General features: G+C 40.4%; 2 protein-coding genes across 2 annotated transcripts; both read left to right on the forward strand.

The window, feature by feature from the left end:
* Window positions 1-2,385: 2,385 nt before the first annotated feature.
* Window positions 2,386-14,054, forward strand: LOC112576110. The gene is made up of 10 exons (XM_025258358.1): window positions 2,386-2,621; window positions 3,105-3,214; window positions 4,152-4,273; window positions 4,590-4,695; window positions 4,946-5,109; window positions 5,781-6,506; window positions 7,124-7,329; window positions 8,909-9,391; window positions 9,812-10,158; window positions 10,404-14,054. Exons 3-10 carry the CDS (start codon window positions 4,241-4,243, stop codon window positions 10,745-10,747), a joined length of 2,409 nt encoding a protein of 802 aa, XP_025114143.1. The 5' UTR covers window positions 2,386-2,621; window positions 3,105-3,214; window positions 4,152-4,240; the 3' UTR covers window positions 10,748-14,054.
* Window positions 14,055-15,418: 1,364 nt separating this feature from the next.
* On the forward strand, window positions 15,419-19,332 carry LOC112574695. Its single transcript, XM_025255924.1, has 7 exons — window positions 15,419-15,557; window positions 16,182-16,334; window positions 16,750-16,882; window positions 17,389-17,552; window positions 18,082-18,825; window positions 18,993-19,038; window positions 19,310-19,332. The coding sequence occupies exons 2-7, from the start codon at window positions 16,302-16,304 to the stop codon at window positions 19,330-19,332; spliced, it is 1,143 nt and encodes a 380-aa protein (XP_025111709.1). The 5' UTR covers window positions 15,419-15,557; window positions 16,182-16,301.
* The last annotated feature ends 6,129 nt before the right edge of the window (window positions 19,333-25,461 follow it).

Here is a 25,461-nt window from a genome sequence, read left to right on the forward strand (position 1 = left end):
CAAACAAAGTTAAGCTCAACAATAATAAAACGGAAGCCGTCCTATATTTGAGAAGAAGAAATCAATCTTCACTCGTTTGTCCACTAAGTCACATCAAGGTGGGCGAAACCAACATCACTTTTGTGCCCTCTTTCATGAACTGCTCTTCCCTTACATCTCATCCAGACAACTCCGCTCCTCGTCTGATGATTGTCTGCTTACTCTTCCTGTCACCACAACAACAACACATGGCCACAGCGTGTTTAGTTATTGTGCAGCCAAACAATGGAACTTTTTCCCTTTACTTCCCTTGACATATCCGCCACCTACCTACTATTGACTCCTTTACACGTTCACTGAAAACACACCTCTTCATTAAACATGACTCCTAACAGCCTTTCCCATAATGCTAGTCCTTTGTCACACCCTTCCTTTGGTAATATCATGTTGTTCTCAGCTCTTGTTCTTGCTATTTGGTCACTTTTTGCGATTTCAGTCACACTTTACATTTTTATCAAAGAGAAAATGAAACATAGATATGTAATTTACTTGTTTATTTTAAGACGATATTTAAATAAGGATAGTGAGAGTTTCTATAAAGGAATACAACTTAATAGTATTGTTTTATTATGGACCCTTGAGTGTGATCGACATTAAAAATAGAAGAGCTAATAAATTAAGCATCCTGCCTTCTTCCTTTTTACAATAGTAAAACAAATTACACAAAGATGTGAACTGTCAACTTTATCAATGCTATGTCATAATTTTTGCAAGATTTTACCAATCGAACTTTTAATAATCAATGTTGTCTCTAAATTTGACCTCCCTGAGACATGTCACAAGGTTATAAAGAGTATCTTGAGGCTTTCGCCAGTCCACAGGATGACCATAAATTATAATGTGATTTTCCAATATGTGTCAAGTTTCAAGAGTCAAGGTTTAAGATTCAAGATTATTTCACCTTCTTATGGGCAACTTGCTGCACTCTCACCTCTAAAAGATAATTTGTTTTAAACACGTCTCCTCTAGAGGATAATGATTGACAGAGCAATGCGAATCTTTCTTTGCTATTCGCTCTTGTCTGATACAATCACTAATCAGAGTTGAAAGCTAGGTAAACTATAACCTACTGATATCTTCTTTAGAATAAAAAAGCAGTTTGATAGGTTGTGACTACTGCACAAGATGTTCAACTAATATGCAAGTTGATTCCAGGCGATAGTTGGCAGTGTTATCACTTTCACTGTGATGACAATTTTCAAGAAAAGTGTACTTAATCAATAACGGGATCAAAAGAAAAACCATTCACCAAGTGAAGATGTTGTCTACAGCGGGTGGAATGTGTTGGTATGATAACAAATACAAATAAATACTCAGCGGGCAGCAAATGTACCTACCAAAAAAAAAAAAAAAAAAAAAAAATAGCCTATCGCGTAAACGTGCTTCATGCATACAAACCATGAGTGATATGTAGACCTGCCAGGTGTGTTACATTCTGCAGGTACGGATTTACTCAATTCCTTCACTTGCGAGTTCGACTAATAGATGACTAGACCGCACGCAAGGTAACAGCATTGCTGGCCTAGTGAGAACCCTTCTAAACACAAGTGGTGACTCTTAAAGTCGGCGTAATGTTGATAACATCTCTATGGCGACGAATAGCACCATGAGTGTCTTATCTTTTTCGCTGTTGTTTTATAGCTACAAAAGCAGAAACTCGGCCAGTAACCCATTTTTCGACATAAATATTTACAGAAATGTATAAAATTTAAGCCCTCTTACTCATGAAATGTGTGAGTCTTTCTCTGATTTTATCATCTCCATTATAATTTGATGGGACAGGAATTGGTCAGCTGCAATATACTTTTACATGACTACCGTAGTACATGGTACTTCGTTGACCAAAACGTTAATATGCGGCACATGACTGAACTTTAAAAGTTAATGACTAAGCATATATGGTCTGAAATTATAAACAATTCATAAAGAGATGTTTGATGGTTAATTGTAGTCTAAATGAAGACGTTTATGACAGCATAATAGAAACATCATCGCACCCACAAATGTGTGTTAAAACTTTAAAAGAGCAACCACTGTAATCTCCAAGGTTACCGAATGGAAATACAGAGAGTGTGCGAGGTGGCTGACCAAGGCACGATATAAGCACCCCAGAAGAGCTTCCTCGAAGTCTTCTGTCCTGTAGACAACTCCGGCATTAAATGCTTAGAACAGAGCAAGTGCGTTTGCTGTTTGTTATGACAGCCCAAGCCGTCTCCAGGCACAGTTATAAAGCCCACAATAAACACACAAACATATACTAAACCAGACTTCAGTGCACAGGAACTTACACAGAGGCTACCTGTAGAGACGAACACAGTCGCGATAACGTCTCTCACAACAAGGAAACTACACGAGCTTGACACTTTAACCTGACATATAATGCTGATAAAGGAAACCTTAGAGGACTGCAGAGGCGCTGAGTTTCATTGAACGCTTTAAGATAAGCAGAAGTTACTGTGACCCTATGACCCCGAGTTAACGACCCCGTTGCTCTGTGACTGTTTATTCAGCTGAAGCATAACAACGAAGTTACGAGAGGAGCTGAAGCAAACGCAGTGAAACTAACTTGGTCAAGCTGATTGGTGAGTCTAAACTTAATAATTCTACCGTCAAAGAAAATTCAAAACATTTTCTTTTCTGCGATTGTGTACCGATTAAAACATCAGGTAGGAAGCCACAGAGTAAGGCAGTAGGCTGAGATAGGTAGAAGATGAGTCATAGTATTTGTAAAGCTTTTCTTCCATATTAGTGTAAATAAAAAAGCATAGAACGCAGATATTATCTACTCTTTACAAATCACACATATCCAGCAATTCCAGTGTCAGCGCGTTTATATGGTCAAAGGTCTTGCGCCGCCTTACTCTAACCGTCATACTTCAACATACAATATGTGGTTGTATGAGGTTGTAAATGAAATGAAGAGGCGGCACTAAAAAGTGTGTATTCCACGGTGTGTTTTTTTGTGCTTATTGAGAAGGTTACAGACGAAGAGAGCTCTCTCCGAGAGTGTGTACTCATTAGACAATTGATCACAACTTGAGACAACGTCCTCTAATTTTTTTCAGGTCGTTGAAGATGGTAAAGTTCACTTTCCTCGGGGACAGCTTTAAGTGAAGGCGGGTGCAATTTCCTCTCCCTTGCTGTCCTACCTTCCCCGAACCCTCTATGGAGTCAGGTATACATTCCCTCTCTTATTTGGTTTCTTGCTGACAGGGTGTATTGCCTTCAGTGAGCTTTCACTGATGGAATCTCACTGTTTTTCCTAAGCTATTGAGACCTGTATTTTTCGAATATAGTGTATTATTCTGCTTAATATATCCCCTTTCTTACATATGCTATTGATTTATATTCTGAAGACATCTTTAATGATTGCTGGGGTTGTCTATAACTGTTAAGATTTTATTCTTTTTGTGATTCGATGATACAAATGCCACCAATCATGCTCCTAGTGTCAAAGGTTGAGACGCTGGTTAAGAATCAAATTTTTTTCATTTGATTTTCCTTCGATTATCTCTTTGTTCATCTTTCACTTTTCACGAACTCAAGAAGTTGATTGCATTAGGGGTAGCATTCAGTTTTGGTAATCACGAGGCACTTGTAAGTTTAAATGGCTGACAATCAGATGCAAATCTGCGAAAATCATTACGAGATGAAAATTTCCTTGTGATGTATGTGTGAGCCGTCCCTTTACCTGACATTGGGGTTAGGGAAGGTGAGGCAGCGAGGAAGATGAGGTTTGTGTAGCAAAAATAACATTTAGCATCAGTCATTAAATGTAAGGTAGCGGCACAGATCGGTGGCTTATTGTATAATAATTATAATCACAACCTCCGGTAACCATTCGAAGAAGTTGCAGATAGATAGTCATGCAAGTACCTGTCAGTATAAGACCATATCTTTATGGACATATTCTTATGGGTATAAGGCGGGTATAAATGTGTGGGTATAGGAGAAATCTATGTGAGTTTTGTATGCGTCTGAACGAGTGCGTCTATGCGCAAGCGCCTGTGTGTGTGATAATGCGTGTGTGCGTGGTGCAAGTGTGAATAATGAGGTCCGGCTTTATGTGTTTATAGCTATGATAATAAGATCTTGTTTTGCGTGTCTTTTAGAGCACGAACAGCTACTCCACAAAAGAATTTGTCGGTGTTCATAATGACATAATAAATATTATCTTGTGCTGGGAGGGTGACTGTTAGAAATGGCCGGTCAGCCACTTTCTACTGTACAAAAGGTAAGACGAAGATGATGTGTACAATATTATAGAGTAGCAATAGGCCTTAACCCTAACCTTTTTTTTCCTAGATTAATTTGCATAAGTAAAACCTGAGCTATCACGAAATTCGCCAACACTACCTTTAGCAATAGTCTATATATTTGCAGTATTTAATAATATTAACAGCAGCAGCAGCTGCAACAACAACAACAACAACAACAACAACAACAACAACAACAACAACAACAACCTTTAGATCATATTCAAGTTCACGATGTCACTTATTCATCTGTAAAATAAAAAATGGCATACTTCCTAATCTGTTTCTTGTCAGGACAACCATGGGCATTTGTCAGATAGTGGTGGACCAACTTCTGGTGGAGGACGTGTCAAAGGCTACGTACAGGTCATAACTGACCGACAAGCGTCTTATTTGACAGGTATGTATTAGTATATATCAGTTATATTTTTATGTCAGAAATAAAAGTATCTCCATAACAGAGATAAAGCCATTAAATCAAGTGATTTTACCGTTTTTTAATTATCATCACAGTAGAATGAGTATTTTTGATGACAGCATTGTCACCACATTGTCTTTCCTTGAATTCAATATTCAATCCACTCAAGAAGAATTGTGGTACAATTATACTATACATGTACATATATGTGTCGGTGTTTCTTTTTGCTTAGGTAATAATCTCCCACTCCTAGAGCTGAAGAAGAAGTCAGGGGCGGAAGTAGACTTTGACAAAAACTTATCACCTGTACCAGGTATGAAGATCCTCATCATCCGCGGTAATCCACATCAGATCGAGAAGGCAATCAACCTTATGAATGCTGCGTGTGGTATTGAGGTTTGTATAGCAATGAATAATATTGGACAACAATAAGGAGAAGTGAGAAAACCCAGTCTTGACAAAACAAACACGGGACAGTAACTAGCAGTCAACAACAGTAATTCTTGTTAGTTCTAAGTAATAACAGAAACCAACTGTAACTAAAGCCGAGGAATATTAACATAAAGCAATTGCTATTTTAATAATACAATAGTAATACAAAAAAATAGTAACATCTAAAGTTAAGCAATGCATATGATTCGTAAACACTACGGCTACGAAATCGAAACTTTCTCCTTAATAAATTATAATTGTAATTATAGCTCATTGTACTAAACCTTGTTTATGTCCAAATGTAGCATGTTTCAATAATGCAAAATGCAGATTGAAAAAAAAAATACAAATTAAATTACAAAGAAACAAATCACTGACGTAGGATAGTGATCTTCCTGGTAGTCTTCGGGAAAATGAAAGCTGTGAGCTGCTTCACTGTACAACGTAGTGTCGATTTCCTGTTAGAATTTTCATTGGAGAGACCAACATATTTAAACTTAAATGAAACTTGTATGTTTAAGATTCTCTAGCTAATATATTTAAGAATTCACTGATTAAAAAATCAAAGTGTTTAAAAAAAAGAACACTTATATAACATGTCGAAGGAGAACATACTAATTACATCGATGATACAGGAAACCATGTTGGCACAAGCTCAGGAATTTTGGCTTCGATGGGTGGAGGCCGCGTTCCCTGAACTCGACTCACGCGCCTACTTCCTGCCTCCTGTCTACTTCAACCGCGTGCCGATGACCAGGCAGACGGTATCTGGTCAGGATGTTCTGGTCCTTCAGTCAGCACCTGGACAGCCTAATCAGTCTAATCAGATATCTACTACTCAAACTTCCAATTTCAATCCTCATGTTCAAGAAAGTGACATTAGAGCTTATGAAGCCTTCCAACACGTTCTCTTCTGTTTGCAGAAAAAGTTTGAAGATAGCAAAGAAGTTTTTGTTGGACTAAGTCAGCTTCGGTTCGGACAGTACCTAGATAAACCTTGTTACGCTGCCGCGGTTGACAACCTACCCCTATCTAAGACGTTGCCAAAGTCTTCGTCAAAAGATAGACAAGGAGCGTTTTCTTTGCTTCTTATTCACCGATATTACGGTTTTGTAGTCTGTGAGGTGAAGTCTTTGGGTAAAAACTATAGCAAAAGTAACATGACAGATTTGCAATTAAAGGACTGCATACGGAATAAACTGAAACACGACATCTCACAGCTGGACAAAGCAGAGAAAATGTTGTCTCACCTGGTGTCTGACATCGCTCCTGAGGTGCGCATCACTAAGACGATTGTAGTCCCAAATATCACGGCTGTCCAGGTACAACAAGCCATCTCTGATGACTCTGAGTTGACTCAGGTAAGCAGGTTTTTTTCTGATTTACTAGTGATACACATAAAAATGGTAAAACTGAATAAAATTTCTTGTCAAGTATGAAGACAGAAGAATATGAGACAGAAGAGAGAAGAGACAGGCTGACTTTTAACGCCTCTGACGATGTAACGTAGCCGTGGCCATTGTACTAGTCTGTGTAATAATGAGTCGCGCAACTGCTGACTGTTCCTGCTTTTGTTTGAGTGTTGGACGTTTGTTGTTGTCACTCCACAACCCCCACCACTCGGCTACAGAGACATGACGATGACGACGATGCTGCTGCTGCTGCTGCTGATGATGATGATGATGATGATGTACACATGTAGATGAGACTTAGAGCGTAAAATGCGGAACATTCACAGAAATTATGGTGCGCAAGTCTTTGTTCATTCCTAAAACATAGCTGGCGTCTGGAGGCAAGAGGTTTTGTCATTTAATATGCAGCTTGATTACAAGTTTGGCTAACAGGAGACATCAGCTAGTGCTTGCTTACATAAAAGAAAACAATTAGTTGTGTTGAAAAAGAAAAACTACTTTTATTCTAGGTTACCAATCTCAACAAGGAGCTATCGAACCTCAGAACTTTTATTTTTACTTGGCAGGACCTGTGTCGATGTCTGGGAACAACAGAAAACGCCGACATCCCAGGTCTGTGTCTGTGCTCTGACCAGTTGTCTGACCCCAAGACCCCGTGTGACGTCAGTAGTCACGTGCTGAGGGAACTCGGACACTGGTGGCAGCGACGTGTGGCTGGGGCTGGACCTGACCCTCACATGACTGATGATATCTACAAGATTCTTCTAGCCAGGTAATGAGCAGAAAGGTGAAGGTTCAGATAATACTTTCAGGGTTTTAAAATTTAAGGATTATTTGATTTTATTTATACCTATGACGTGTAATTCAAGCTCTGGGTACCAGTGAAAGGAATGTATATATTTCTTCTTGCCCTCTTTAAAATTCGAGTGATTTACAGGTAATGACAGATATACAATATTGGCAAATCAATTATTTTGTCTTAGAATCTATATAATTTTTTTTTTATATAGAGTGAATACGGCTGGTAAATATGAAAATAACACACACCAAAGGAGGCATGCATATTGAAAAGAAAACACACAACACAAGAATAATGGAGCCAAATAGGAATAAAGGCTAGTGCAATAGCACCTCCATTCTTTGATCTTCGATTCATCGTGCATTCGGTTATCCTATATCGCCAAAAAAAAAAAAAAAGCAAACTGCTAGACATCACAAGAACGCCAAGATTTAGCTACCAAGAATTCCGACTACAGGAATATACACTTCGTGTGTCACAGCTTAAGTTTTCTTTGTCGATGGGTTACTAAAAATTATTCTAAAAGGATTATTCTGAAAGTATAGGATCTGTGCACCAGCCAGGCGCCCCCCTGATGTGAAAAACTATTGAACTTCATCCGATGCAGAAGACTCGTTCCGAGCACTCTCACTCCATTTTTTTCCTTATTCCGACGACTGCCATTCTTCCTAAGGAGCATGTTCTAAGTGCCTAAGAACAAGAACGAGACATATACAGCATACGAGCGACAGGAAAACAAACAAATAACATGAGCTACAGAAGAAAAAAAAAAACCAACGGTAATAATGTAGAATAAAATCAAATACAGAAAATGCAAAGAGGAATAAAAAAACAAGAGCAAGAACTGAGGGTAACATTATATAGCAAAAGGAAAGGGCTTGAAAAATGTGCAGAGGAAAGTATTTAAATAATACAAGTCAAGGGCAATGTAATGAGTGATAAATATATATATATACACCAGAGAGAGGGAGTTAGCTCTTTTTGCTTGATTATCAACTATTTACATTCATTACCTATTGTAATAAGACGAGCGTACACTTACCTTGCATACGCAACACAACGCTGGACGAGACCCAGCAGATGCTGATGAGGATGAAGAGATTTGTAGATGAATCTGCGCAGTCGTGCTGCTGCATTGCCTTAGGATCTCTGTTGACAGCTAGCATTAGATAAAAGCGGAACACCTCACATTTTTATCGGAGATACTAAATGAATGCCCTAACAATGTTACTTTAAGTTAAAATAAAATACAACAACAACAACAACAACAACAACAACAACAACAACAACAACAAGAAGTGTGAAGTGTGCTAAGAGAATCCCTTGAGCGTACACTTTAGGTACACTTTGAGTGGTCGTAATATATCATCATTTATCTGTATTCAGCAGCAAATCTGAACAAATGCCCTTTGAGAGAGATATTTTCCATATGAAAACAATTAATTTGACAAAGTCTCATAATTATATTAGTTTTCGTAAATAGCGTATTTCATGCTTTTGATAACAAAACTTGTACGCAACAACATTAGTGTTATTACTTTCTTGAAACCAGGTTTTGTGGACCGGCGACAACAGTTACTATCCCATGTACATCTGCCCCACGCCTGTGTCTCAAGACCCTGGGTCAGGCCGCGTCCTTTACGGGGCAGTGCTATACTGCTGTAATCACACTCTTCCCGGAGCAAGTTCACCTGCTACACACGGCGCCTCCCACACTCTTTGTCACCGGACCGCCCGGTACAGGTAAAACTGTGGTGCTGCTGCTGATGGCCATACAGTGGCTGCAATGTGGTCACCACGTTCACATTCTGAGTACTTGGTGGATTAGTCGTGCTGTGTGCATGATATTGTACCACAAACTTCTACAAGCTGTCAGGATGGAACGTATACCAGGGGTATCTCCCGAAAAAGTTCATCTCCATGAGCATGATATTTTACTGGAGAAAAACATGATGAAAGCTGTAACTGACTTGTCCCAGTGCGCAAAGGAAGAATCGCTGTACGTCATCGCTGATGAAGTGGGACCTGAGTCAAGGTATATTGCACACCTTTTGACCTGTTGAGAAAAAGATGGGTAAAATCATGCAGGTAACAGGTAACAATTCATTGGGAGTTCGGAAGCTGATTGACTATGTACATTAGGTGTAATAAAGATTTGGTACTAAACGTTGTGATTAAAATAATGTTTATGTTACACAGACGCAACACGCCAACACATAAATAAGCAAATATAAATCAAATCAAATCAAAATCAAAACAGACTTTATTGTCTGCCCAGGAGGACAGAAATTTGTCTTTGCTCACATACACATACAGACATTTAACACACAGTTAGGAGTAAAAGTGAGGAGTAAAATAGTGTTGATTGCACCAGTCCATCAAGGCAGTGTATGTTTATCCTAACAACAAACGCGTTTTAAAAGGTAACACATCCTCGATACTCTCACTGTTACAGGTCAGGCGATTTTGGAACTTTCTGTGAAGAGCTGATGAAACAAGTCCGTCGTCTCAGTATTTGGGCTGGAAGTTGCTATCATAATCAAGCACCGGACGGCTGGCAAGTGGAATATTTAAGAAGACCCCTCCGCTCTCCGCCGACCGTCGTCAGGGAAGTCGACAAGACGTGGGACGGTATCGTCAGCACCTACGGCGAGCGTGGTGTGCGTGACCACACAGACGGTCCACCAGTGAAGCGACTATATCACAAAGGCCAGGGTCACATAAGTGAACATCCAGGTGACTGTATGGAATGCGGTCGGGAGGTGGCCAGGTTTCTACGCAGTCTCCGTGTTGACGAGCCAGGTAGGTCTTCATAGCGTATCATTTAGTAATGCTAAAGGAGCTAAGCGAGCCATCAGTTAATTATTGAATAACAATAATGAACACACTAGAAGAAAAGTGAGAAAAAGCTGTAAATTTTCCTTGTAAATTACAGAAAGTCTGGCAAAGAAGTGTGCTAGCTATGAGTAAGGAAATTATAAGTTGTATTGTTTAAAGTCAGACATCTGTACGGTCCCTGTTTATGAGTGTTCTATGGGTGTTTGCAGGGAGCCACACTGAGATTGTATACAACACAGAAACACGTAAAGTAACAACACCACCAGCACTCGAGTGGAGAGACATGATGGTGATGTATTATTGGATGCATTATACTGGTGTGATAGAGGGACTACAAGAAGCAGGTATCCCAGTGCGGGTGATGAAAGATGATGACATCGAGGACGTGGCCACGGCCAGCAGTGACGTGGTGTGGGTGGCCCCTGTCGGTCGAGTTCGTGGTCTGGAGAGAAAAGTCGTCGTCTCTCTTGATCCTGACATTAATACAGTTCGACTTCACCTAGTATCCCGGTGCACCTCACAGCTTATAATTGTTTTGAAAGACGAACAATAACACATAAAGAACACAGTATTTATTGTCTGAAGGAAAGTCTTTCAACACCCTACCTTGATCGTTCAGTAATAGATCATTTTTACACGTTAAGGTAGTCCACATTGTTATTGTAAGCTAGTCGGGAGTAAATGAAATCGCAATACATTTTGCCACTAATTTTATGTTTCATGACGAAACATTTCTGCAAAAGAATCAAGAAAGTCGACTGAACAACTAAGATCGATGTCACAAAATTCATTTTTTAAAGTCATTCAAAGAGAAAGGGATCGAAAAACGAAAAAGGTGTGTGTGTGTGTGCAAGAACGCGCGTGCATTAGTGTGTATGTGAACGGGGAGAGCAGGAACGTGATTTGGGTGGTAGTATCGGTGTGTGCGTCGGTGAGAGCGTCTGATGATGGCTATTTCTTTTTTGACCTAAACATCTTTGTTGAGATGCTCTAAGAGCATAAAAGGTGAGGAAAAGGGCTGAGGCCAAAAATGAGTTTAGCTGCTGTTTTAGGAGCTATCTTGTTTAACTGTATTGGGGAGCGTGGCAGGTTTCATCAGTATTGTGAAATCATGTTCAAAACCAGATTTATTTTGTAAAGTCCTAACCAGACTTGTTAGAAGTGTTAACCTATTCATTTCAAATCCTGCTGTGCTTAATCTGCGTCAGGTTTTGCTCGAGTCAGTTTGTTTTACATTTTATGAGTGGCGTAGATGTATTATTGTATTTTTCGTATGACGTAGATGTGTAAATATAAATTAATTGAAAAATATTTTTATTGCTTACATTGACAGCTAAGCTGACAACAGTATTGTGCTTAAAATTGCTGGTCTCTTGATGTATAGCAAACTGGTCTCCGTTTTATTTAAACTCATTTTGTTTCTGACAACTCTTTCGCAGATGATGTTTACCAGCTGTTCCCCTCCCCCCAAACACACACACACACACACTGCTTTCCAGAGTATTTAAGATTTTGTTTCAGTTGTGAGGATATAGATCACCAGTAATAAGCTGAAATATACAAAGATAAAAACAGAATCTTTTATTTTTATCTAAGATGAATAACAGAGTCCTCTCCCAGTATCTGTTAGGAATGACAATGCTAATATTCTCTTTGCAATTTCAGCACGAAATTTAAGACTCATAATGACTGCATATTTGAATGTTGAAAAGAATGTTTGTAACCCTCACTTTTACTACTTATTACAAACTCAGCAAGATCAGCTTCAGTCATCACACTTTAGCAACTCAGACTGTCAAGTTTCTCATTTAGTATTTCCATATATCCAAATTAAACTACCGCAAAACTCTTCTTGCTGGCTTTTACCAGTATTTAATTCCCATCTGACTGTGGTATTCTATCCACTTCTCTTATGGAGACCGTCACATACGCACGACGTGTTCTCCATCTGTGCTTCTAGACATTGGAACACCCTTCATACCACATTCACTGTTCTGATTCAAAGGCAGTGTTAAAACTCTCATTTAAAATATATTTGGTTCACAAAATATGATGGAAAACTATTATACTTGATTTTTTGTACTCATTTAGTTACCACTATGCATTAACAGATTTATTTTAGTTATAATAATAATAATGATGATGATGATGATGATGATGATGATTGATGATTGATGATTGATGATTGATGATTGATGATGATGATGATGATGATGATGATGATGATGATGATGATGATGATGATGATGATTCGTACCATATAATTTTGTTTTCTTCCAATTTGAGGATGTCACCTTCACTCTACAGTGACTTTCAACGAAATAATAACAATCAAACACAACAACAGTTAAATTTAAAGATAAATATAATTTGAAAAAGAAATCTAATAACCACGAGCAATTGAAATATTATATATTTATATTGAAAAAAGCTCAAACAAAATCTAAATCCCTTAAATAATATCTAGTCCGAACACATTAACCGATTCTTCTCTAGTAAAAAATCCAAATGTTCAGTCGCGCCTGACGACGCAGTCCCCCCACGAAGCTTCCACTTCAAAATAAAACAGTCTCCACTCCTGCCTCGGCCCTTCCAATCAGACAGCCGACAAACACAAAGCAGATAAGAAGACGAAGAAATAAAACTAAAACCTGAAGAAAAGTACCAGGATTGAAAATACGAGATATCACTTACCAAGGCATACCCCTAAACAATAACCTACTTTCAGCTATTTACCTCATACAGAAAAAAATTATGAATACCAAACATTGGCATAAACACAAACTCACCTCAACAGGTTTAATTTGAAAAAGTTTTCTTTCAAGTCTGGTCTGGACATTTACACAAGAAAGTCTAGTCAGGACTTTTACAATAACGAGGAGACTGTCAAGTTCCCCGACCCAGTCAAGGGAGAGATAACCACACGATTAACGCAAATCCCTACCCTTCCCATTTTCTATCCCTTTCCCTTACGGGGTGTGGGCGGCTCTAAAGAGAAAAGTAGTCGTCTGTTTGGAGACAGAACTAGTCTCACTGACCGACGGCATAACATGTCACGATGCACGGTACAGCTAGTTATCTCTTTACTCTGCTTTTACAGTTTTGTTTTTGGAATGTCTTTAGTAGTTCAAAATTTGAGTTTATTTTCTAATGTTTTCGTCCAGTGAATGCTCTAGATAGGAAACACATTTAATCTTGCTAGAGATGAATATCTTAATGTGTGGAAATAAAACAAAATGTAGTTTATAACACAATGAACTGCTTTTAAAGTGTTTGTTTATAGATGCACTATCCTCTGTTGTTTGTTCTTGTTTGTCTGAGAAGGAGATATATATAGAGATAGAGAGAGCATTCGTGTTCAAAAAGAATTTCTGTGTACAATCTCTTTATATTCCTATTTCTGTGAAAATCGACGGCTAATTATGGCACTGTTTCAGTTATTAGCTTGAAAATGAAATGTCTTTTATGAGATCTGGTCTACTGTTTGTCTGTAAAACAGAATATGTTCTTGTTATCGCAGACAGTGGGTGTAGATAAAATACCATCTCGAAGAATATTTGAACAGAGCCTTGGTCTTTAATTCGTTGAATTATATCCGGATAAAGACCATATTCATGACACAATAGGAAGAAGCAGATGGGAGATTCCAGAGGTTAAACTGCAGTATTACAAACTGACATTCTTTAAGGTTTGCTTTTACTCTCATATCCTGTATATAAAAATCCATTTAGCAAACCCATGGAAACAATGACGTTGTGTGTGTGTATTGAATGATAATCCTCTCTTTATATTACTTTTGTAGATTTCGAGAAGGCATTTGACATTATAGACAGGGATGTCATCTGGCGGCTAATGATCCACTATGGCATTCCACCTAAGTTCATAAACATTATCCAATGACTGTACTAATTCTCGTTCTGTCAAGGTATTACAACGGGAAACTCACTAATCATTTCGTGATAAAGACTGGCGTTAGACAGGGTTGATATTATCACCGACAATCTTCCTGGTGGGCATAGACTAATAATACGCAAGACGAACCAGGAACAGTTTTTTTCATCTAGCATGCAAGGTAAAAGTTAAATGGTTCCTTTTGAAAAAATAAGTTAAAAATGCCTGAATTAGAAAACACAGTTGCAAAAATTGAGACCACAGAGCAGTAGTCGTACATCAGCACTTTAGGCAGAGAAGAGTTTCTGTCATCAGGCGTCCGACCTTTGGCAGCGACGGGTACTCTTTCCTGTTCAGAGCTGTACTGTCAGTTGTTTACTGCTTATATGAAATGATTAAAAGGAGATTTGAAAAAAATGTGGAATTGTTTTGAAGATCTTAAGACTCAGATGCTTTTGACAGCTTTTTAGTAAAAGACCTGTCAAGATGACTGTGCGTTAGCGGCTGCTGATACTATCCGTGGATATTTACTTTATTTTTTATTGTTTACTTTTGTAAGTAGAATTAGGTTTCCAATATTTCAAAGGGATACAGCAAACTTCATGTTGAACGATGTAAAGTCGTGTGATGAAATAGCCCCAGGTCTTACCAAATAGGATATAACTTTCCTTGTGATTTTTTTGTCTAGCTGTACCATCATCTGAAGCTTACATACTTAATTTTTTTTTATACTTTTTTCATGACTTTGGTCAGACTGTCATTATTTGAGCTATCTATTGAGTTTAAATTATTGCGATCATAGTGTCGTTTCTTATTATTTGACAGGAAGCGACCATGAAAGTCTGAGTGCGTTTATCAGTTCAAAGCTTCTCACCTGTCTTTTGCCACACGGTCACCTGTTCCCACTCACCAAATAAATCGTTGACGTTTCTGTCAATGGCTTCGCTACTTTTGCTTAGTCTTTAAGAACTGACAATGTTCAAAGGCAGAAACCACAGGTAAACATTTTAAACTGTAAATATCTTTTTTGTCTACCTTTCATGAATATTTGAAGCTGCGTGCAAAGCTTTTTTTACTTCAGAACATTTCTTTGCCTATTCTTTTTGTCAGGCCAAACGCTTTCGTGTTTGCTTCGACAGAAAGGCTTGAATAGTACCACCATCATTTTTACCTGGCGGCCGTGGTTGCTGTGTAACCAGTTATTATAGGAGTTGACCTCGACTGACCCGCTGTGTGTTGCACCACGTAGCGTCAGTCAACCGCACCGTACCTGGGACTACACGTGCAGGGAGAGGCAAGACTGGTGTGTGTGTGGTCACCAACCACTTGACACAGAGTGAGCCTAGGGCCTGGTACTGTAGGGTTTGACAGATTGAATTTGAAACTTAACGAGCTGAACATGATTCTTAATACAAGTTAATATGTATGTTGATTGAGGCTGAACATTGGATTTACTGCAAAACTGGAGAATGGTGAGCGAGATATACAAGTGAACTTTTTGGCTTAATAGAGAAAAAATATTTGGCTTGATATAAGTAAAATATTTAGCTTTATACGAGCTTTCATTTATTAATTGAATACGTTTTTCACAGCAGGTCGTCTTTAGATATTACGAAAGTTATACGAGAGTGCAGGATTCATATGCCCCTGAATCGTGCAAAACATTAAAATAGTGTTATTATTAGTGCTCTATTAGTGCTATTAGTGAAAGTTTCGGTCGATTTGATCGTGGAAATACACCGCATGTCAAGCCTTGATTTATGACAGGTCCCACAAAACGATTTATTTCATTATCTACATACGACACAAGAACTGTCTCATTGTTTGTACTGAATCTCACGAAAGAACTGGCTCTACAACTCTCCTGGTTTGTAAAGGTAGTGTCTATAATGGTACCATAAGCTCCGTTTAAGGCATCACGTGACCATCTTGACAACGGGGGAAGTTTGTGCTGAACATGTCAAACATTATATATATATCGAGATTGTTGTATTTCGACAAACCAAAGAAGGTTGGTACGATTGTAATAACATTAATTAAAGATGATGCAGACCATTGATAAAGTTGTTTGTATGTTTATTTTCGATGTGTAACAGGTCTCATCCAGATCAAGAAGAGAACAACATTCAGCACAATGACTGGTTTCTTGTCCTGACAAAGACCAGCTACAGACGCCGCCTACTAAAAGCTTAGTTGTGTAAAGGGAGACCACCGCCATGTCTGGTCATCCACCACCGGCTTCACAACAAGTAAGAACATTACATGGTAACACTGGTGACTGTTACAGTAGCCACCCTAGTGTGTGTGATGGTAATCCCACAACCCTACTCGCATAGAAACGTGAAACTGTATTTACATGAACATCTTTCTCAACTGCGAAATAAGACTATTTTATTTGATCTGCTTAGGATATTATTCTTTTCATATTTTAACGTTACTTCTGTTTAAAGACTTTTTTTCATATTTTGTTATTCTGACATTGTTTCTGCGATCGTATAATATTTTAATCTTGTATCTCTTTTTGTGAGACAATAATAAAGCTGGAGTCTTTTTTCAACATTCCTCCGATTGTAATTATACTTTTATATTTTGTTTCATTTGACTTGCATAGATGTACATCTTGTTTTGCTCATCTACAGACTGGTGCATGTTGTGTTTCTACAGGGCAGTCGCCGGAGTGGAGGAGGTGGTGAAGATGTTAGGTCAACAAGAGGATCTGGTAGAGGAGGCGGAGGCCGTGTGACCTTTTACCTGCACGCCGTGACTGATGAACAGGCTGCTGTCCTCACTGACGACAGTAGGTGACCTTTGACCCAATATATAAACCACCTGCAGTAACATTCGTGTGTTTAGTATTTGTTTACAGTACAGCTGGTAAGCATCAATGAAACTTTACGCAAATACATTGGCTTTTTTTCTCTTTTTCTTCACATTATTGAGTCCTTGTTTGTTTTAGCCTCTACATGACGATTAAAGTTTGGACAAGAAGCTAATGACCTAATTAAATAATCTAGTTACGACTTTAATATCTCTATCAAGACTCTATTTGAATTAATTTTTATCTAATTTTCGTTTTGGTATTTTATGTTTATCAGCAACCATGCATTCAACAAAGAAGAAGAAGAGAAAGAGCGGGGGGGGGGGAATTGGTGTTTTACGCCGTAAGAAGAGAAAGAGGATGAGGACTGATGATGATGATGATGATGATGATGATGATGATGATGATGATGATGATGATGATGACAAGATAAAGAATCAAAGTTAAAATACTACTTATCAACATTTGTTTTTCATGATACTAAGGTAACCAATGCTCACTCCAAGAGATCAAGATGAAGACAGGCGCTGATGTACAGCTCGACTCTAACCCCTCACCTGTACCAGGTATGAAGATTGTCGTCATCCAAGGTGTTCCAGGTCAGATCGAGGCAGCAGTCGGATTCATCAGTGAGAAGACAGGCGTACAGGTAGTGTGTTTGCTGTAGGAAAAAAAAGATTAACGACGGTTTTATTGATAACACCGTTCGGTTTATGTGTGATAAAGAAAAGAGAGTGAGAGAGATACTGACTCCCATGTATAAGTAAGTAAAACTGGTCTATGAGAGTAAACAAGTTTAACATAAGGAAACAAAACTAATTTTTATTAAAATAACAGGCCCAATTGTCACGAGAAGAGTAGAAAATAAAATAAGACAGCAGCAAGAAAAAGCAACAGTAACAAACATTCGAGAGACAGCAGTAGCTAAGACTAAAATTCCTGTAACAAAATAAAACACAATATCGACTAACATTATTTAATCATAACAAAACTTGCAGCAATCAAATCTCTCGCCTTTCTTTGACATTATTTGAGATCTGTTGATGCATCTTCAATATTGTCTTCTTTTTACTCATATACTTTCTTCTTGATCTTTCCATGGTAAAAACCCGTGCAGTAAATTGACATACAAGAAAAGTAAGATTTGAGTATTCTTATTTGAGAATGGATTTATAAAGGAAACCATCTCAGTACAAGCCCAGGCATTCTGGTTACAATGGGTGGAGGCCGCGTTCCCTGATCTCGACTCACGCGCCTACTTCCTGCCTCCTGTCTACGTCAACCGCGTGCCCATGACTAGACAGTCGGTATCTGACCAGAATGTTCTGGTTCTTCATCCATCATCTACTCAAGGTGTTGAGCTAAACCAGGCGACCAGGATTCCATCCACTGCTGCTCAGGACTCTATTTCGCAACCTTCTCCTGTCCAGGACAGTGACATAAGAGAGGATAAAGCCATGGAGCGGCTGCTCGTCTGTCTGCAGACGATGTCAGAACAAAATAAAGAAGTCTTAGTTGGAATAAGTCACTTGAGGTATGGACAGTACCTGGGCGAACCATGCTACGCTGCTGCGGCTGCCCACTTGCCTTCAACTAAGACATTTCCCAGTGGTTTGTCAAGGGACAGACAGGGAAACTTTGATCTTCTCCTCATTCATCGACATTATGGTCTTGTCGTCTGTCAAGTGAAAGCTTTTGGAAGTAACTGGAGCAAATGTGACATGTTCCAACAAGATATATGCAGTAATCTTAAGATAAAACTTAAAGAAGCCATACAATCGTTAAACAAGGCGGAGGCCATGTTGTCTCACCTGGTGTCTGACATCGCTTCCGGTCTGCGCATCACTAAGACCATCGCTTTCCCCAACCTCACGGCTCGTCAGGTACAACAGGCTGTCTCTGATGACACCCACACCACTGAGGTAAGGATTATGACATCTTCTATTTTAAAAGATTTCAGCCTCAGTGCTTATTTTATGACAGATGTAGAAAAATACTGTATCGTTTTACTTTTTAGTTTAGTCAAACTAGAGATTGTACTATCCTACCAGTCCAGTTCAAGTATTCCGCGTATGCTACTCTTTGGCAGGAACTGTGTCGGTGTCTGGGAACATCAGACTCCGCCGACATCCCAGGTCTGTGTCTGTGCTGTGATCAGTTGTCTGACCCAAAGACACCGTGTGACGTCAGTAGTCACGTGCTTAGGGAATTGGGACACTGGTGGCAGCGACGTGTGGCTGGGGCTGGGGCTGACCCTCACATGACACCTGAGGTGTACAAGACACTGGTAGCAAGGTAACTAAGATGTTTATTCAAAACCCTTTACAAATGTATACGCTGTCTTCTACAGTAAGGTCTGTAGTCAGATCACAGCTCGTTTAAGATCTCTCATTGTTCTCTTTATAGAAACTGTGAACTGCCTGCAGTGAAGAGAGTAAGGTTTCATGTTAAAGATGAGGAAAACCAATTGTGAACAAGAGCTACACATGGGGACATTTTTATGGGTCTGTCTGTATTGTCGCCCTGTGGTACCCCGGGGTATGCTTGCCTAGCGAGCACTGTAAGAATAGGGTCCCTGCCATCCAGCCAGGCGTGTCGTAAGAGGCGACTAAGGTGGACACCTCACCTACAGGTAAAGTGGGTTGTGGTAGGGCTAACAACCCCACCATGTAAAAAATAAGACTGTTACTGAAACTAATATCAGAGAATTCGTCCCAGATGGCGAAGGTAATGAAGCACACCAGGAGACTGGACTAATGACGGACGACAGCCAAACCCCAGAGGGAGCTGGCGCCCCTACAGTGGATTTACTGAAGCCGAGGCAAAAGTTGAGGGTGGGGTGCTGGAACGTCCAGACCTTGTAACAGACTGGCAGAATGCTTCAACTAGTCAAGGAGTTTGACAACTACAACTTGGACATCCTGGGAGTCAGTGAGGTCAGATGGATCGGCACGGGAAAGAGGAGACTAGCATCAGGACATGCCATCTTGTTCTCAGGAAGATCAGACGCTCAGCACTCTGAAGGAGTGACACTACTCCTCAACAGAAAAACTGAAAAGGCACTGCTGGAATGGAAGCCTTATGGACCCAGGCTTTTGAGAGCAAGATTCCACTCAGTACACCAAGCTGACAGTGCTAGCTTGCTATGCACCAACAGAAGCCTCCGAGGCAGAAGATAAGGATGCTTTTTATTATCAACTCCAGGCAGCCTCAGAAGAGCGTTCCAGCCCACGATATGTTGCTCATCATCGGCGATCTCAATGCCAAGGTGGGAAGTGACAACACCTGCAGGGAACATGTCATGGGCAAACATCGAATTGAAACCATCAATGACAACGGAGAGAGACTGGCAGACTTTTGTGAAGAAAACAACCTACTGATTGGAGGCACACTCTTCCCACACAAAGACATCCACAAGTCAACGTGCACATCCCCAGATGGGATCACAAAGAACCAGATAGACCATGTCATCATCAACCGAAGATTGAGGAGCTCGCTTCAAGATGTCAGAGCCTACAGAGGAGCAAACATTGCCAGTGACCACACTCTTGTGACAGCCGCAGTTTCTCTGAAGTAGAGAGTGGACTCCGGCAAACTAAAAAATCCAGCCACCAAACGGACCTTTGCTATGGAAGTAAAAAACAGGTTCCAGGCACTAGGTGACCAACAAGAGATGACCTTAGACGACTTCAATCGAGTCTTACAGGAAACAGGAGAGAAAATACTGGGCTTCCAACGGAAAAAGAAAGAACAGTGGATCAGAGAAGAGACATGGAAGAAGATAGAAGTGACGAAGTCAGCCAAACAAAAAATCAACAGCACTAGATCTGAACGCCTGAAGGAACAACACAGACAAAGATATGCAAAACTAAACAAAGAGGTAAAGAGGATGACTAAAACCGACAAAAAAGATTACATAGAGAAACTGGCAGATGAAGCTGAATTAGCAGCAAGGAAAAATGACCTGAAGACACTGTACCAGATAAACAAACAGCTAAACAACGGGTTTAAGAACAGTGATGTGCCAGTGATAGACGTGAACGGTAATGTCATCAAGGGAGAGACAGGAAAACTACAGCGCTGGAGGGAACATTTTGAGTCAGTTCTGAACAGACCAGATCCTCCTGAGCTTGCAGACATCCAGCCAGCAGCTATAGACCTTGACATCTGCACAGACCCACCAAGCCTGGAAGAAGTGACAGCAGCAGTCAAGACAATGAAGAGCGGCAAAGCACCAGGGGCAGATGGAGTAACAGCAGAGATGTTGAAAGCAGATGTGAATGTGATAGCTCCTATGCTGACTGAAATCTTCAGGCAAGTTTGGGAATCAGGGCAGCTCCCTGATGCGTGGAAGACAGGGCTCATCTTCAAGTTACCCAAGAAAGGAGATCTTGGAGACTGCAATAACTGGAGTGGTATAACACTTCTTTCCCTCACCAGCAAGGTCTTTAGCAAGATTGTTTTGTCAAGACTGACGGCAACCCTTGAGAAGACTTCCGAACCACGCAAGCAGGATTTCGTCCTGGGAGATCCTGCTCAGAACACATCTTCATTCTGCGACAGATTCTGGAGCAGAGCAACGAGTGGAACACACCGCTGTACATCAATTTCATCGACCTGGAGAAGGCTTTCGACAGCATTCACCGAGAGTCCTTATGGAAGACCTGAGCATTACGGAGTCCTGCAAACTTGTTCAGGTCATTGCAATGCTGTACAGCGATTTCAATCCAGGTTGTCTGTGACACGGAGCTCACAGACCCCTTCAACGTCAGTACCGGGGTGAAGAAGGGCTGAATTCTGTCGCCGTTCCTCTTCATCCTGGCCATGGACTGGATCATGAAGACTTCCACCGACAGTGAGAGGAGAGGTATCAGATGGACCATGACTATGACAGCAACAACAACGCTTGAAGACTCGGACTTTGCTGATGACATTGCCCTGCTGTCACACCGCCACCAAGACATGCAGGAAAAAACAAAGGCCTTCTCAAAAACAGCTGGAAACCTTAGCTTGAAGGTCAGCACAAAGAAAACGAAAAGTATGAGAGTGAACGCCAGAGTCCAAGACGGCATCAAACTAAATGGAGAAGAGATTGAGGAAGTTGACAGTTTCACCTATCTTGGGTCCAAAATGTCAAACACAGGGGATGCGGAGGTGGAGATTCGAGCCCGACTGGCGAAAGCCAGCCAGGCCTTTGCCTCACTCAGGAGCACATGGAAGACAAGAAACATCAGTCAGAAGAACAAGCTGAGAATCTTCCAGTCAAATATGATCAGCACCCTCCTTTACTGATCAGAATCATGGAAGATGACCAAAACCATCAGTAACAAGCTTGACGTCTTCCAAAACAGATGCCTCAGGCGCATACTTAACATCTTTTGGCCAATTACCATCACCAACGAAGAACTCCACGGAAGAGCTGAAACCGAGTCCATCACCACGCAGGTTCAACAAAGGCGTTGGCGATGGATTGGACATGTGCTCCGCCAGCAGACAGCAGACCTCTCCACAGTCGCCCTACGATGGACTCCAGACGGCCGAAGAAAACGAGGCCGCCCAAAGGAAACTTGGAGAAGAACAGTGGAAAGGGAGATGAAAGGAAATAGCTGGACATGGGGTCACCTAGAGCGGGTTTCAGCCGATCGACATCAGTGGCGGACTCTGGTTGAGGCCTTATGTGCAACCTGATGCACGAAGAGGAATAGATAGATAGTCTGTATTGTCACTTGTGTGTTGTCTGTCGTTTAAAAGAGCCATATGTGTCCTGGTTTTTTACTGCAGATATTAGCTGCTGATTCTGACAACTACTATTGACAAGAAATGCGAATCTGTTTCTCCGACATATTCCACCGGTTCATAGCTTTCACGAAGTTCTTCATCAAATCTAGTTTTATGTGAGCGGGTGGTTGAAGGAGTTTTTGAGCCTCATCCAGAACTGGGTGCTGGATATTCGTCTCTCCAACTGCTACATGTTGACCATTCCTTTCTCAAGTGGTGCAATTCCTTTTCTCGGCTATCCCACTCACATAAGAAACACATGCATTTTGTATATCAATGCTACAGTCCCGTTAGAAGGGCGACTATCTTTAAATCTCCGCAGAAGTGCCAGCTGTACTTCTTGTGATACATGGAATTCAATCACTGCTTTAAGCTATCTCTCTCATGTGGACAGCATATATTTTGGAATAGATAATGGAGGACGGTTTCCATTGTGCAAAAGCACAGCCTTAAGACTCCCTTTCCAAGAGCCTACAAATAGTCTCTATTATTGTGAATCATTCGTGATTTCTAAGGCATTCATGAAGCCCTCAATATCGAAACAGAAACCAGGTTACCTTCCTTTCTGAACAAAAGCTCCAACTTCTGGTGAAGCTTTCGATATAAAGTAATTGTGAAATCTTCCTCTAGAACAGTGATGCCCAACCTTTTTCGGCCTGCGGGCCATATCTAGTTCGTACAGCCGTGTCGCGGACCACTTCACCGCAACAATACAAAAAAAAACAAAAAACAAACCCAGAACAGATACCATTTTTATTAGAAGCAAGTTGTACTTACCATTAATTATGTAGTAATTAATGAGATATTTGAAGTTGTCTTGTTAAAATAAAAGTTAGAAATTGTCTTAAAATACATTTTAATTGAGGTACCCCAAGGCGATCCGTCCTGTTTTCCACAGGAAAATGACAAAATTCAAACGCTGTTTCAGAACCCCATTGTTTTATACCTTGCTAGAAAGCCCGGAGTCTGTATTTTCAATCTCTTTAACGACTGATTCAAATATTAACCAATCAAAAGATCACTAATCCCTTGTGGAATGAGGCGTCCCTCGTTCTCAAACACTTGTTTCCTCCCAAGACGAAAATCAAGAATGAAATCCATCGAAAGATTGAGAGAAACCCCTACGTGGAGATAAATACTTCTTATTCCCTTTTTTCCGTTTTTTTTTTTTAGGTTTTTTTTATTACTAACATGCCGATTTCCTGTACTGTGGGCAGAAGCTTCGCGGGCCGGATGGCACCGCGTCGCGGGCCGTAGGTTGTGCATCCCTGCTCTAGAAGATTCAGTTAATGGAGTATTAACTGAGCAATGCTGTCTTGTTTCTGGATAAGTCTAAATCACGAACCAGTTCATTTAGTTCTTCCTGTATTATTCTGTGTGGGATTGATGATGCACCACAGTGAAAATCTGGATGACCGAATGCTGACTGACCAGGAGAAGAACAAGTCGGCTCACCCTCGTCCTCGTCAGCTGAATCAAGTGAATATTCTGCTGAAGGTTCTGAAATACGGAGCCTCTCACCATGTGAAACTGGTCTCAATGCAGATGAAATGTTGGAGTAGAATATTCTTGACTTCGTTTGCTTTTGTTATCTTACCGGAACCACTCAGAAGTAACAGTGATTTGTGTGGTTGCTTGGCTCTCTCCCCACCATGGGGACTGCATACGGCATTGACGGTCTGTTGCAATTTAACCACTGTGAAAGCTGTGTTGAATATGCTGCACAGCATATATGCGGGTCCCAAAGCTTGTTTCGGTCGTCAATCTTGCATCCGAAGTAAACATGATTTGGCTTCTTCACTTGACAATGCTATATATAGTACTGTGACGTCAGATCACTTCAGGAGGCGCATGTCAGTAGCATTGTATCAGAAAATGACGCAATAAACGATGGATGACGTGTGCATGATGGCATTAGGCAGTATGATGCAATATTACGTCATTCTACACAGAATTCAATCTAAAAGGTCATCCTTGCAGTGAGATTTTCATCATTCTATATTTATGACATATTTCATTCCCTGTAGAGTGTAGACCATAAACCTTTAAACAGACAAACATAATTGTGTCTATTTTCTATTTCAAATTATTTTTATACAATAAGCTATATTATATACGATGTCGTTTTTCAAAAGCTTATGCCACACATTATTAAACGAACTTGTAGTACTTTTTAATTCTCGCTTGCTGAAGGAAAAAAAGCCTTAAGGGGGTTTACTTGTGAAGTAATCAATAAATACTTTATAAACAATGTGGATTATTATTAATTCATAATACATTCTGTACTTTGCTTTTTTGCCAAAGATTTAGTATATAAAAATCAAAACTAAACATTAATTTGTTTGTTGCAGGTTCTGCGGTCCGGCGACAACAGTGAGTGTGCCATGCACATGTCCTCCACGTGTGAGTGTCAAGACCCTGGGTCAGGCCGTGTGGTGGACAGGAGAGTGCTATACTGCTGTAATCACACTCTTCCCGGAGCAAGTTCACCTGCTACACACGGCGCCTCCCACACTCTTTGTCACCGGACCGCCCGGTACAGGTAAAACTGTGGTGCTGCTGCTGATGGCCATACACTGGCTGCTTGGTGGTCACCATGTCTACGTTGTCAGTACTTGGAGTAAAAGTCGTGCAGCAGCAGCATGTGCGCAGTGTATCACCCGTCAGCGTTGCAGCAGTGACGTGGAGAAGGCCGTCAACGACTTGTCAGGCGGCGAGCGGGGGTCGTTGTTACGTCATGCTGATGAAGTAGTGAGTGACTAAACAAGCAGGTAGACAGC

The sequence above is a fragment of the Pomacea canaliculata genome, linkage group LG11 (assembly GCF_003073045.1).
Source record: "Pomacea canaliculata isolate SZHN2017 linkage group LG11, ASM307304v1, whole genome shotgun sequence".
Lineage (NCBI taxonomy): Eukaryota > Metazoa > Mollusca > Gastropoda > Architaenioglossa > Ampullariidae > Pomacea > Pomacea canaliculata.

Bases quoted from the DNA above. Each gene is read 5' to 3' on its own strand.
- LOC112574695 (XM_025255924.1), top strand. From the start codon at position 16,302: ATGTCTGGTCATCCACCACCGGCTTCACAACAA. The intron at 16,335-16,749 runs GTAAGAACATTA...GTGTTTCTACAG, and splicing joins CACCACCGGCTTCACAACAA to GGCAGTCGCCGGAGTGGAGG. The intron at 19,039-19,309 runs GTCTGTGTCTGT...TTCTCTTTATAG, and splicing joins AGACTCCGCCGACATCCCAG to AAACTGTGAACTGCCTGCAG.
- LOC112576110 (XM_025258358.1), top strand. From the start codon at position 4,241: ATGGCCGGTCAGCCACTTTCTACTGTACAAAAG. The intron at 4,696-4,945 runs GTATGTATTAGT...CTTTTTGCTTAG, and splicing joins ACAAGCGTCTTATTTGACAG to GTAATAATCTCCCACTCCTA. The intron at 6,507-7,123 runs GTAAGCAGGTTT...TTTACTTGGCAG, and splicing joins ATGACTCTGAGTTGACTCAG to GACCTGTGTCGATGTCTGGG.